The following is a 13,535-nucleotide window of genomic DNA, read 5'->3' as shown; positions in this document are numbered from 1 at the left end:
AGTCCTCAAACACTGTCCTCTAAAGGATCGGAAAAATATCCCTCCTCTCTGTCCCAGTACGGCCAGTATACGTTTCATTTTTCCAAACCTGTCACTCACGTTAGCGTAACGTTAGCGTTGATGCATGATTGGATGATTGAAATCCTGACGTGTTGCTGTTTGTGCAGCGGATCAGAGCTCCTCAGTAGTCACCATCCAGCCTTCCATAGCTGAGGTCCAGGAGGGCCAGAGTCTGGACCTCAACTGCGTGACCTCTGGAAACCCCCCTCCTCGAGTCACCTGGTCCAGGGCCAGCGGACGTCTCTCCTCCAACCACCAGGTTGTTCAGAAACGTGTGATTGTCGTGGCTCCCTGCTCAGCTCTGGACGAACCGTGTGGAGATGAGGATGTTCCTCGTTGTTGTTCCTCACACAGCAAAGGTTTCACTGACGTTCCTCATCTGCTGTAACAGGTTCTGGGAAACCAGCTGAGGATCCTTTCAGCCACGCCAGAGGACTCTGGGGAGTATGTGTGCCGGGTGCAGGGCAGCCATGGAAACCCCTCGTCTCACCTTCGCCAGGCCACCGTCTCCGTGTCCGTCACCTCATCTTCTTCACGTGCGTAACCCAAACAGATCTGGTCCGAATATAGTTGTTGGTCTGACTATAGGTTCCATGAGTCCAGAACCTTCCTGCCCACATCGTGCATCAAAGTGAATCATACTTGATACTTTATACCATCATATTTTATAAGTTTTCACATCATAATTTAAAATCATTTTCCAGAAGGTGCTCACGTGTTCTCACGGAAATGTTTCTGTGATGACCGCTTCAGTGGGCAGCGATCTCATGGTCTCACCCCAGAAATGTAGTTTTCAGCTGGACCTTTGGGCGGGAGGCCCAGTCCGGTGCTGGTGTCCCATGATCTCACCTTCATGCTCTCCTTCCTGGACGTTACCCTCGTTCCCACTCGTTCCTGCATCATTAATCAAGGACGCCGGTGTCCTGAACGTGCTCTCTGCTTCCTGCTGCAGGTCTCCAGAGCCCCATCATCGCCATCGAGCCCCACAGCGCCGTGGTGCGTGTCGGGGAGACGGCGACCTTCAGATGCAGAGTCTACAGTGGAGCGCAGCCTGTCAGGCTGGAGTGGAAGGTGGCCAACAGCCAGCATCTGCCAGGTAACCTCCACACCGTTGTCCTTCACTATTCCAGGCCTGACTAACGGAAGAATGCTCAGAATATTGAAAACGGCCTTTTTGAATTTCAGATAACGTCAAGCTCAGCCGCGACGGTTCCGTCATCACAATCGTCAACGTTCAGCCCGACAACCACGGTACTTTCCGCTGTGTGGCCAGCAACCCATTCGGAATCACCCACACGATTGTGTCTTTGATCGTGAAAGGTAAGAAGGACAGGGACAAGTGGACACGCTCCCTCCGACCTTTAGGGGCGGAGCTCCCTCTAGTGGCCGAGCCATGCAGCTGTGCTTGTGTCCGCGTCCTCAGACTCTCCTGTGGCCGTCGTCACCCCTGCTGGGCCTGTCCGGGTCAAGGTGGGGGAACCCATCAACCTGGAATGTCAGGCGAGCGGAGACCCCCGCCCCTCTGTCTCATGGCACAGGCTTGACAGTAACCGTAAGATCATGCTGACCAGCCCCGTTCCCATGGAGACCAATGCTGTGATGCAGGTATGGATGCGCGTGGCAACATTTGCCGCAGCTTTTGAAATCAGAGCCTTTGATGTGTCAACCTTCCCTCCTGTAAAGATACTGGCGGCGCGTCCAGAGGACAGCGGCACGTACGTGTGCACGGCTCGCAGCAGCGGTGGCTCGACTGAAGCCAGAGTGGAGGTCAGCGTGGAGGGACAGCCCAGGGCGTCTGTGGACCAGCCCCAGATGGTCGTGGTGGAGGGTCGGACTGCGACGCTGCGCTGTCACGTCAATGGTAAAATCACACCTTCCCGGGCCACGCTTGCACGGACGTTGCCACGGCAACGGTTTCGCAATTCTAAAATGGTTTTCCAGTTTCGGGTCCACTGTCCGACCTTATGGGGGCACTCATGTCAGATCTGCTCACGTTGAAACTGTTTCCAGGTTTTCCAGCCCCTGTGATCACCTGGTCCAAGCTACGCTCTCCGTTGCCGTGGGGACACAAAGTGGTGAACAACAGTCTGGTGCTGCCCAACGTGGGCCGCCAAGATTCTGGAGAATACATCTGCAGAGCCACCAACAGCATCGGCAGCAGCCAAGTCACCATCAAGCTGGATGTTGAGAGTGAGTTCTGGGATGTTGGCGTGCGCTCACCAGCGGGTTTCAAACCCTCCTCCGAGACTTCAGTGACCCGAATCAAACAAATGATTTCTGTGTCTTCTCCTTCTTCTCTCCAGCTCTTCCGTACGCCACATTGTTGCCTGACAACGTGGCTGTCCGGGTCGGGGAGGTCATCAGGCTGCAGTGCCTGGCCCACGGTACCCCCCCCCTGACCTACTCCTGGACCAGGCTCGACGGAAGGCTGCCCCCCAGGGCCGTGGTTAACGGCGGCGACCTCCAGATCAACCTGGCCACAGCTGAGGATGCTGGAAGCTACAAGTGTGTGGCCAGCAACAGCGTTGGCAGCAGCCAAGTGGTGGCCAAAGTCACCGTCAGATGTGAGTTCACCCCCAGAAATGAGAAAATACCGAGTAAGAGGAAACGCTGACCCTCGTCTCCGCAGCCCCCCTGGCGATCCGGGTGTCGCCTCAGGTGGAGGTGAAGGCTCAGGGGAGCGCCGTGGAGTTCACCTGTTCGGCATTAGGGGGCGTGGATACGACAATTGAGTGGCTGAAGGAAGGAGGCGCCCTGCCCCCGAATCACCACGTCAAAGACGGCGTGCTCAGGTGACCCCGCCTACTCTCCCCTATTCACCCCAGCGATGTAATAAATGGTGTTATTAACTGTTCCTCGATGTGCTTTGATGTGTTCCTGCAGGATTGAGAACCTGGAGCAGAGCAATGAAGGAGTGTACATCTGCAGGGCCAGCAGCAGCTACGGTCAGGCCCAGGACGCCGCCAGGCTGACCATCCAAGGTCCAGCAAGCACTCGACAGGAGCCGCGGCCCCTCTCCAGCAGGGGGCGCCTTGTGGCTGGGGCTAGAGGAGCCCGTTGTACATCCTGCTATCATTCATCTTTGTTCCTGTTTCTGCTGCAGCCCTGCCCAAGGTGATGATCAACGTGCGCACCTCAGTCCAGACGGTGATGATTGGCAACTCCGTGGAGTTTGAGTGTCAGGCTCTGGGCGACCCCGAGCCCACGGTGCAGTGGAGCAAAGTGGGCGGCGCTCTTCCCTCCCACATCATGGTGAAGGGCGGCATGCTGAGGATCGAGCAGGTGACGGAGGCCGACGCCGGCCAGTACCGCTGCACGGCCACCAACGACGTGGGTTCCGTCCAGTCCCAGGTGGTCCTCAACGTGCAGTGTGAGTGACCACACCAACCCTCCATCCTCATTTCCTGAGCTGCTGATTTGGAGCCTCCGTCCGTCCTCTTTTCACAGCTCTTCCGCAAATTTCTGCTCTGCCTGAGAAGAAGGAGGTGACGGTGGGCTCGGATGCAGTTCTGCCCTGTGTGGCGTCAGGATACCCCGTACCCCAGATCAGATGGTCCAAGGTCAGACTCGTTAAAAAAGTCCAAAATGGAAGGTCCTGGAGAGTGGAAATGAGCTGAGGGGAGTCACCTTCTATTGGTGACTAAGACTTGATTTTGGTTCCACCCAGCTGGAAGGAGAACTTCCCTCCAAGTGTTTCCAGGACATCAACGCCCTGACTGTTCCTCGGGTCACCCACGAGGATTCTGGGACGTACGTCTGCACCGCCTCCAACAAACAGGGGAAAGTTGAGGCCTTCACTTCGCTGCAGGTCCACGGTGAGCCTGCAGAGCTGCATCCTAACCCTAACCCTAACCCTAACCCTAACCCTAACCCCAACCCCAACCCCAACCCCAACCCCAACCCCAACCCCAACCCCAACCCCAACCCTAACCCTAACCCAAACCCTAACCCTAACCCTAACCCCAACCCCAACCCCAACCCCAACCCAAACCCCAACCCCAACCCCAACCCCAACCCCAACCCCAACCACAACCCCAACCCTAACCCAAACCCTAACCCTAACCCTAACCCTAACCCTAACCCTAACCCTAACCCTAACCCTGCTTAAATAGTGAGTCTTCTTTGCTTGGTTTCCAGAGCGAGTGATGCCGTACTTCGCCCAGGAGCCGCTGTCCTACCTCACCCTGCCCACCATCAGAAACGCTTACAAGACGTTCAACATCAAGGTCACCTTCAGACCCGACAACGTCGACGGTGAGAGGGCTCGGACGGACCTGTTGTGTATCATTGTGCACTTTCCCACGTTGAATCTTGACAGTGTTTGTGTTTTCTGCTACTTACTGTGTTTGTCGTGTTTCCACATGTTTACTTTCACTGCGTCTCGCGTCCTCCCCCCTCTCCCTCACCTCTCTTGGTGGGAAGGTCTCATATTGTACGCTGGTGAGTCTCAAAGCTTGAGAACAGGAAGTCAAGTGTGACGTTGACAGTCCTGTTTTGCGGCTCCATCAGGCTCCTAATGCATCCCAGCTGTGAGAGATGCTGCATGGCCTTTTCTGCAGAGTCACAGTACCAGAAGGAACTTGGACACAGCGAGGCCGAGCTGGGGACAATAATGGGGACAATAATGGGGACAATAATGGGGACAATAATGGGGACAATAATGGACACAGTCTGTTGTCAGTCAGGACAAATGAAGCAGGAATGTTGATTTGTAAAGCATAGAGAGGACAGCCTCAGAATGGTGGAGGTGCATGACTGGAGGATGGGAGGCTCCTCATTTATAAGGTCCAGAGGAGCCACTTCCCATCAGCCTCCGGTGCTTGTTGAGCATGTGGGGACAGGACGAGGAGGAGGAGGAGGAGGAGGAGGGGGAGCAAAGGTGTCGTGATGCAGCTACTCCCACTGAAGCCCAGAGAGGAGGCAGGTTCTGGAAGGCAGGTTCTAGGAGGCAGGTTCTAAAAGGTAGATTCTGGGAGGCAGGTTCTGGGAGGGAGGTTCTAGGAGGCAGATTCTGGGAGGCCGGTTCTGGGAGGCAGATTCTGAGAGGCAGATTCTGGGAGGGAGGTTCTAGGAGGCAGGTTCTAGGAGGCAGGTTCTGGGAGGCAGGTTCTGGAAGGGAGGTTCTAGGAGGCAGGTTCTGGGAGGCAAGTTCTAGGAGGCAGGTTCTGGAAGGGAGGTTCTAGGAGGCAGGTTCTGGGAGGCAGGTTCTAGGAGGCAGGTTCTGGGAGGCAAGTTCTAGGAGGCAGTTTCTGGGAGGCAGGTTCTGGGAGGCAGGTTCTGGGAGGCAAGTTCTAGGAGGCAGTTTCTGGGAGGCAGGTTCTGGGAGGCAGGTTCTGGGAGGCAAGTTCTAGGAGGCAGTTTCTGGGAGGCAGGTTCTGGGAGGCAGGTTCTGGGAGGCAGGTTCTAGGAGGCAGGTTCTAGTCTGGCTTTGGTTGGCTTCAAACCTCCCCTCAGCATGCTGCTTTTCATCCAGCTGCACCACAGCAACGTCCATCTGAACGAATCTGTCAGTGACTCAAAGAAAAACCTTTGGACGGCTTTGAGCAACTCAAACGATGGATTTTGTTGAGATGGATTCTGAAAATGCATGTTGGACATCTTGTCTTGGTGCAAGTTCTCACCCAGCTGTCTCTGTGGTGAAGGGATGATCCTCTACAACGGCCAGAAGAGGAGCACAGGAGCAGATTTCATCTCTCTGGGACTCGTCGGGGGGCGTTTGGAGTTCAGGTCAGTTGACAAAGTTCTGCTAAATCACCGGAACGGCGTTTCACTCAGCTTGTGTTTGGCGGTCTCAGGTTCGACGTGGGCTCGGGGATGGCCACCATACGGGACCCCAACCCCATCAAACTGGGAGAGTTTCACACGGTGGAGCTGCACCGCAACCACACGCTGGGCTACATCCTGGTGGACGGAGGGGAGCCCGTCAACGGCAGCTCGCAGGTACCGCTGACGCTGGGATATCAGCCCTCTAGATGGCCCACAAACACACCTCTGCTCTCCCCAGGGCAAGTTCCAGGGCCTGGATCTGAACGAGGAACTGCATGTGGGTGGTTACCCCAACTACACTCTGCTTGCTAAGACTGCAGGGATAAAGACTGGGTTTGTTGGTAAGACACCGGCGCTCCAGCGTCACATGATCTTATCCTGGAACGCGTCCTGATTTGGCTGCTGTCCAGGCTGCATCCGTCAGCTGGTCATCCAGGGGGAGGAAGTGATCTTCAAAGACCTCCATCGCAATTCCACAGGAGTCACAAACTGCCCCACCTGCAAAGACCGTCCGTGCCAGGTGAGTCCACCCCCATCCCTACCGGCACCTTGGTTCCAGAACCAGAGGCCTCTGGAGGTATCGTTTGTTTTTGTCCTCTTTTAGAACGGGGGGGCTTGCGAGGACTCTGAGGCCAGCTTGTACAAATGCAGCTGCCCCCGAGGATTCACAGGCAGCAACTGCCAACATCACTCCTCGCTGCACTGTCACTCAGGTACCCGGAACGTTCCTCCCCCGCCATCGGAGTTGAGATCCCTCTGAGCTCATGTCTGTCTTTGTCCCCCAAACCTGGACAGAGGCCTGTGGACCAGACGCCACGTGCATAAACCGGCCCAACGGCCTGGGCTACGACTGCCGCTGCCATCTGGGCAAATCAGGAAACAAATGCATGGAGGGTAAGATGTGGTGTTACAGGATGGTTCTGGTCCAGTGAGGAGCGGGACACCATGGAAAAGGGTCCGTGGTTGCATCATGGTTGGGGCCTTTGATGTGGCTGAATTAATGTCTCATCAGGGGAGCTGGTGACCACGCCGCTGTTCGATGGCGAGGAGTCGTACATCGCTTATCCTCCGCTGACCAACATCCACGACGACCTCCGCGTCCAGCTGGAGTTTAAGCCCCTGGAAAGAGACGGCCTGATGTTCTTCTGTGGAGGGAAGAAAATGAAAGTGGAAGACTTTGTGTCCATCTCCATGGTGGACGGACACGTAGAGTTCCGATATGAACTGGGGACAGGTAACAGTTCCACATGTTTCTCTAAAGATGCCTCCAGGCTCTGAACGTGCAGCTTTGTGCACCAACGTCGCCTCATTTCAGCTACTTTCTCTAAACTCTTTCACGTCCCTCTGCGGGACCGTTGTGATGTCCAGGCCAGGCGGTCCTCCTCAGTCCTGAGCCCGTTTCCCTGGGCCAGTGGCACACAGTTGTGGCTGAGCGGAACAAGCGGGCCGGACACCTGAGGGTGGACCAAGGCCCAACTGAGAGGAAATCCTCCCCCGGAAAAGCGCAGGGACTCAACGTCCACACCCCCATGTACCTGGGAGGCGTCCCCAACATGGACATCCTGCCTAAACCCGCCAACGTCAGCGAGCTGTTTGAAGGATGCGTGGGCGAGGTGAGACCTCTTCCTTCAGGAAGCACGGAGAGAATAAAGGCTTCTTGAAGGTGTCGGATGCTAAAGCGCTGCTCTGCTCAGGTGTCCATCAACAACAAGAAAGTGGACCTGTCCTACAGCTTCACAGAGAGCAGAGCTGTCCGCCAGTGTGTGGACGCCAGCCCCTGCGACCGCCGGCCCTGCCTGAACGGAGGTCAGTGCCTGTCCAGCGCCGAGTACGAGTACCAGTGTCTGTGTCAGGATGGATACGAAGGTGCGTGGTCCACACGTCTGCTCTGGTCACTGCGGTGGTTCCATGAGCTCCAACACCTTCCTTCCCGTTCCCAGGGGAACGCTGCGAGGTGTTGAAGTACGTCTGCCAGACCAACCGCCAGTGTCAGAACGGCGGCATCTGCGTTGAAGGAGTCTGCGTGTGTCCCCCCGCCTACACAGGCCAGACCTGTGGAGAAGGTCAGTCCGGACCACCTGTCCCTCAGCTCGTCCCTCACCCATGTGACAGGGCGATGCGTTTCCACCACGGGTCACATGGTTCTGATCGCTCTGCCTTTAAAATCAGATCTTCTGGTGCCAACATTTGTTCCAGTGACTTGATCTTAATCTTCTGTGGGGGATCTGGATGATCTCCAAACGAGCGCTAATCAGAACTTTATTTACTTTTACTGGCCCTGTTTTTGGGCACTTCCTTTCCAGGAGTTAACGCCTACTTTTCTGTCAGAAATGAGCCCATATGTCTCGTGCACACGCTGTGCACGCAGGTTGCTGGGGGTTAACTAAAAGTGTTGCACTCTCATGGCTATATCCTGCACGCAGGCCTCTCCAAGACCCAGTGGGACTCTGAAGCTAGCGAGGCCAACGGTACAGTATCAGCTCTTCAGCCTGCCTGACGGGGGACTAACGGGGGCCTTTCTCAGCTCCAGCCGTCTGTTATCTGCTGTTATCTAACATGTTCCCATGTGGACGCCCCCCCCCCCCCCCCCCCCCCACGTGCATCTGCATTTTTGTTTTTTTTCCTACTGAAAATCTGCATTCGGGCGTAAAATCGATCATTTTTTAACCCTGAGGAAATGTGGAATTCTGCCTCATCCGTGCCTGAAAGGCGGCTTCCTACTCTTCTCTGTCTCCGTGGGGAATGCGTGGCTTTAAAACAGAAGCTGCACCAGCAGAACTGCTAACAAATGTCCGTCCAAGTCCAGATGTTCTGCTGGATTTCAGGCTTGTTGTGACGTATCTGTGCATGGACCCAGGCTGAGTCTCATCAGAAGGTCACAGATGTGACCCCTTAATGTGTGACGCTCCTCCTGGAGCTCCTTCTCACGGTACAGAGCTCAAGTTTCCCTCTGAAGCGTCTAAATGATGGAGAGAACTGTCCCATCTATCAGAATTCTGGACTGACCCGTTTGGTGCTGTAGAGGAAAGCCTCCAGCGGGTCAGAGATGCTCTTCGCTCCCTCATCTCCTCTTTCTCTTCCGTGCTCTTGGGCCTGTGCTGTCTGCTTCCCTTCTAACACCCGTAGGACCTGGGCGGTGCTGTTGCGGGGTTCTGCCACTGGGTGGCGCTGCAGGAGTGACCTTCCGTCTGTTTCTGTCTGTTCTGCAGATTCACCCTATCAGTTCGAAGCTCATTTTCACAAGGACGGATACATCGCACTTCCAAAATCCATTTTCCCACGAAGGTAATTATATTTTACACTCGCCCGTCAAATCAAGAGAAAAGTAAAGACGTACTTACAACTTTGTTTGTGATTTAGTGCCCACGACTCGCCAGAAACGATAGAGCTGGAGATCAGTACCGACTCCTCTGATGGTCTGATCCTGTGGCAGGGGGTGGTGAGTCCCGCTCCTCGCTGGTTCCCGCTCCGGCCCGAATCCCGCTGCTCACGTCCTGCCGCCCACCTTCTCACCCTCGACCTAACACACGTCATTATTTCATCTGCAGAACCTCCTCGCATCACTCGTCGTGTTTGGTTCCGTGCGCCCGTTTACCGGCTGTTTTTAATTGTTGGGCATGTTGAGGCTGGCCGTGATCGGACACCACTAAATAAGTGCATGTTGCTTCTCTAATTCACCCTCCATCTTCCTCAGGAGACCAATGGCGCTCGCCATTTGCGAAAGGTGCATGCTAGTAAAAAGGTACCCTCTCAAACACACTCTTGTTCTGCTGGCGGGTGTTTTTTTAATGTGACGTCTGTACAAACGTGAGGGTGGAACCACAATGTTGTTAGGTGACGTCAGCTGATCTGACCTTCATCTAGAATTAGCAGTGCTTTTGTTTCTGCCGCGCCAAACAAAATGCACATCGGTGCTGTGCACGGCGCCCTCACGTGTCCCCCGGCTGACGTTTCTGGAACCCCAGAGATGAACCAGGGACACCGGTCGCTTCCCTGCTGGGCAGCAGCTGAAACACTGAACTCGTCTATTTCCAGGAACTCGGAGAACACGGGAGAGGGAAGGATTTCATCAGCCTGGGCCTTCAGAGGGGACACCTCGTCTTCAGGTGACTCAGCACCTCTGACACAGGTGTGTTTCAGCCCCTCTTCATGTTCTATTAACGCTGATTCCAATGTGCAGCTACCAGCTGGGCAGCGGAGAAGCCCAGATCCTCTCCAGAGAGGCCGTCAACGATGGCAGGTGGCACAAGGTCACGGCGGTCAGGTACGGCTCCACGGGAGCTGCCTTTGGTTCCCATGGAAACCTGAAAACCCGTCTTGGTATCAACATATTGATTTGTGCAGAACCGGCAAAGATGGATACATCCAGATTGACGGAGGAGCTGCTGTGCACGGCCAGTCGAGGGGCAGGAGCATCATGGTGAACACCAAAGGCAACGTCTACCTGGGTGAGTCACCTGCGTCACATCCTGCCTCCATCTTCGCTCCCTTTGAGCTTTCATCTCGTCGAGAATTTGCACAAATCTCGGCATCTTTAACGGCTCGCCAGGCGGCGCCCCGGACACGGCGGCCATGACGGGAGGGAAGTTCTCGGTGGGACTCGCGGGCTGCATGAGGAACCTGGTACTGATGAACGCGCGGCCGGGCCAGCAGCCGGCGCCGACCGTGGACCTGCAGGCCTACGCCGCCCACGCCATCAACGTGCAGCCGTGCTCGTCATAGATGGCAGCACGCACACACACACGCACGCACACACACACACACACACTGATGACTGAGTGATGTCAAACACACAGACTCAACACAAACTTGGTGCTTGGCTGCTACCGAAACCAAACCCGACGTAACAAGCAGAAGCGTTTCTCTCTTTGTGGCGTCGAACCGAACCCACGGCGCCGTAACGCCTCCTCTTCCTCACCGTTGTGTTTCCCACGAAGGACTGAACGCAGGAGAACCCCACCGTTTACACGCTGCAGCGTCGTAGTCACCGGCCCAGTTAGGCTTCCTACGATGGGTCACACCCGGTGGAGTCAGAGATCTTTTACAGCACTGAATTTTTATTTATATACATGAATTTATGATATTTGGGGGGAAACAAGCAAACTAACCCGAACTGCCCTCCAGCTTGGCTGGGTTCTAATACTGTGTCCTGGGCCCGTTCAGGGCCCGGCTGCGTTCATGTTTGTGTCTCGACCTGCTTTCTTCACTTCTGTAGAGGAACTTTTGCTCTCACGCCTTCTGCTCTCCTTTGTTTCCTGTTTGATTTGGCGCCGTTGGGAGACGAGCGCAGATCTTCTAGTCACACGCCGCTTCAGTCCACAACTCAGGTCATCAGATCAACCATTTCCACATCCGCCTCGCAGCTGTTGGGTCTGTTTTTTATGAAGAAGAATACTTTGGTGCTAATGTCGTTTTGTTGTAGTGCAGTTGAAGCAGCCTCACAGTTACTGATGCTTTGAATTAAAAAACGAGCTTTACAGGATTGAGTAGATCTCAAAACAACAAATGAAACTTGTATTTTTACGTGACGTTCTGTATAAAACTGATACCGCTGCCATGACAACGAACATTAGAGGCTAGTTAATTAGCAGGTAGCCTTTGTCTCCGCCCCTGTTTTCCCGTGTCGCTGCGTGCACGTGTGTGTGTCACGGTCCACATCCTCCAGAGGATCCACCCAGACTGGTTCAGGTCTGTTAGCAGAGCCGGCAGCGATTCATGAAGGACAGAATCCCCCCCGCCCCCCCGACGACCTCATCCTGACCTCAGGCCCGCGCCGAGGTCAGCAAAATTCTGCTCCTTTCCCTCTAAACGAGCCCCGTCTGCTCTCACATCCCTGGTTTTTATTTATTTCGGTGTTTTGTTTGCTTTTTTTCTTTGTAATAATTGTGAGACAAAACGTTCGGGCCACGTGAGACCTGGACTTGACCTGGAGCCGCGTTTGACCTTTGACTTCAATTTGCTTCGTCGTCGTTGACAGAATACGATCACATGACCTAAAACCTCAACGAACGTGACACCAAAGCACCCGGACGGCCGTCCGGTGGCGACAACAACAACAACAACAACAACAACATTTAGTCACATTTGTAGTAATTCCCAACGTTCCTCTCTCTTCACCCTCCAATTTAAAAGAATCCCTAAATTCCCGCGGACTCGAAGAAAAAGCCCCACGGATCTGGGTTCCTCCTCCGGCTCCTTCAGTGCTCTCCACTCTTCCGTCTTCCCCTCTCGTCCCTCAACCCCATAACTGAACGCCGAGGTTTGATGCTCTTAAACTGGATTTTCCACACACTCGTGCGCTTGTGCCCAAGAAAGCGACGTTTTTTTTTATAGCAAACTACCGGAGCTGCACTTTTTCGCCCTTTTGAATTAACTGTTTCATTTCTGATTTTCCACACGAGTGAAATCGTTCCAGATTCCTTGTGCAGCCTGGATCTGTGACTGAACACACTCGTCGCTGCCCTTTTGTTTCATAATTAAAAAACCCAAAAGAATCTGGTGTGTTTTTGTGATTCTGTTGGGAGGGGGGGGGGGGGGGGGGGTAGAGTCCAAATCAATCCAAGTACAGGGTGTGTGTGTGTGTGTGTGTGTGTTTCCCTGGTAACACACCTGAAGTGAGTTAGCTCATCAGCGGAACCGGATAAATCTGTGGCAACTCTAACTGGTTAGAGTGGGGGGTGCAGCGGTAGACTGGTTTTCTTGGCATTTACACGGAGCAACAACCCAGAGAAGACGCTTCCATCAGCGTGTGAACGCCACAGAGGACAAAGATCGTCCCTCTTTTTAAGTTTCATCCTCAGTTTTAGTCTCAAATTCACAAATTAAATTTCAGTAAATAATTGCGAGGCCTGAAAAATCCCAGAACGGATCAAACGGTGCAGCAGCAAAATGACCCAAAGTGATGCAGCTCCACCCCTGGAGGGGGGCGTTTGGTACGGTCCGTCCAGGCAGCATCACACATCAGAAAAACCAGTTGGACTGGTTCCCAGTCTATAGGTGACTCCAGGAGACTATAGGTGACTCCAGGTGACTCTAGGTGACTCCAGGTGACTCCAGGTGACTCTAGGTGACTCTAGGTGACTCCAGGTGACTCTAGGTGACTCCAGGTGACTCTAGGTGACTCTAGGTGACTCTAGGTGACTCTAGGTGACTCCAGGTGACTCCAGGTGACTCTAGGTGACTCCAGGTGACTCCAGGTGACTCTAGGTGACTCCAGGTGACTCTAGGTGACTCCAGGTGACTCTAGGTGACTACAGGCGACTACAGGTGAATCCTCTTGCTGTGTCTGACTGGCAGAACCTGTCTGACTGACTCTCATAAGATCTGATCAGAAAAAGACTGTTAGATTTACTCTCAAAGTCTCTGACAGCTGGAGACTGAAGGACCCGACGGCAGATCAGACCTGGACAACTTTCTTAATTTTAGTCCCCTTTCAACTGTAAACTTCATGATCAAGCCGTCAGAGGCTGATCAGCCTTTACCTGCGCAGGTAAAGATCCCGACCAGAGGCACAACACTCGTGATAAACCTGAGCAGTTCAACGTTCTCGTTAAAAAGTTCAGAATTTTACTGATTCTGCTTCACTTTTAAAATAATAAAATAAGCAGGAAAAGAGGCAGACAGCCTGAGATGCCCCCAGTGGTGTGCGTGCGTGCGTGCGTGCGTGCGTGTGTGCGCATGTGGGTTGGGGAGGCGATTGGCGTCATTTC

The 13,535-nt window shown here is 54.2% G+C and overlaps 1 protein-coding gene across 10 annotated transcripts in view; it reads left to right on the top strand.

The window, feature by feature from the left end:
• hspg2 (heparan sulfate proteoglycan 2) overlaps positions 1-12,320 on the top strand; it is a 54,656-nt gene extending 42,336 nt beyond the window's left edge. For 6 of the 10 annotated variants that reach the window (XM_029834546.1, XM_029834543.1, XM_029834545.1 and 3 more), the window contains 33 exons: positions 168-319; positions 452-596; positions 1,013-1,156; positions 1,246-1,380; positions 1,484-1,665; positions 1,744-1,921; positions 2,071-2,250; positions 2,364-2,624; positions 2,690-2,852; positions 2,944-3,041; positions 3,164-3,430; positions 3,508-3,620; positions 3,728-3,875; positions 4,198-4,314; positions 4,483-4,500; positions 5,703-5,787; positions 5,856-6,000; positions 6,065-6,167; positions 6,237-6,346; positions 6,431-6,539; positions 6,622-6,720; positions 6,839-7,060; positions 7,195-7,439; positions 7,521-7,692; positions 7,767-7,889; positions 8,250-8,294; positions 9,036-9,111; positions 9,187-9,265; positions 9,521-9,568; positions 9,862-9,932; positions 10,007-10,090; positions 10,171-10,274; positions 10,376-12,320. In XM_029834546.1, coding sequence (XP_029690406.1) covers positions 168-319; positions 452-596; positions 1,013-1,156; positions 1,246-1,380; positions 1,484-1,665; positions 1,744-1,921; positions 2,071-2,250; positions 2,364-2,624; positions 2,690-2,852; positions 2,944-3,041; positions 3,164-3,430; positions 3,508-3,620; positions 3,728-3,875; positions 4,198-4,314; positions 4,483-4,500; positions 5,703-5,787; positions 5,856-6,000; positions 6,065-6,167; positions 6,237-6,346; positions 6,431-6,539; positions 6,622-6,720; positions 6,839-7,060; positions 7,195-7,439; positions 7,521-7,692; positions 7,767-7,889; positions 8,250-8,294; positions 9,036-9,111; positions 9,187-9,265; positions 9,521-9,568; positions 9,862-9,932; positions 10,007-10,090; positions 10,171-10,274; positions 10,376-10,548 — 4,394 coding nt within the window. In that variant the 3' untranslated portion in view covers positions 10,549-12,320. The remainder of the gene's footprint in view (positions 1-167; positions 320-451; positions 597-1,012; positions 1,157-1,245; positions 1,381-1,483; positions 1,666-1,743; positions 1,922-2,070; positions 2,251-2,363; positions 2,625-2,689; positions 2,853-2,943; positions 3,042-3,163; positions 3,431-3,507; positions 3,621-3,727; positions 3,876-4,197; positions 4,315-4,482; positions 4,501-5,702; positions 5,788-5,855; positions 6,001-6,064; positions 6,168-6,236; positions 6,347-6,430; positions 6,540-6,621; positions 6,721-6,838; positions 7,061-7,194; positions 7,440-7,520; positions 7,693-7,766; positions 7,890-8,249; positions 8,295-9,035; positions 9,112-9,186; positions 9,266-9,520; positions 9,569-9,861; positions 9,933-10,006; positions 10,091-10,170; positions 10,275-10,375) is intronic. The other 4 variants (XM_029834540.1, XM_029834541.1, XM_029834542.1 and 1 more) reach the window with 4 other exon arrangements.
• Positions 12,321-13,535: the final 1,215 nt, after the last annotated feature.

This window comes from Takifugu rubripes, chromosome 3 (genome assembly GCF_901000725.2).
Source record: "Takifugu rubripes chromosome 3, fTakRub1.2, whole genome shotgun sequence".
In the NCBI taxonomy this organism is placed as follows: domain Eukaryota; kingdom Metazoa; phylum Chordata; class Actinopteri; order Tetraodontiformes; family Tetraodontidae; genus Takifugu; species Takifugu rubripes.
Note: the sequence above shows the minus strand (reverse complement) of the source record. Positions and strands in the feature narration are given on the sequence as shown.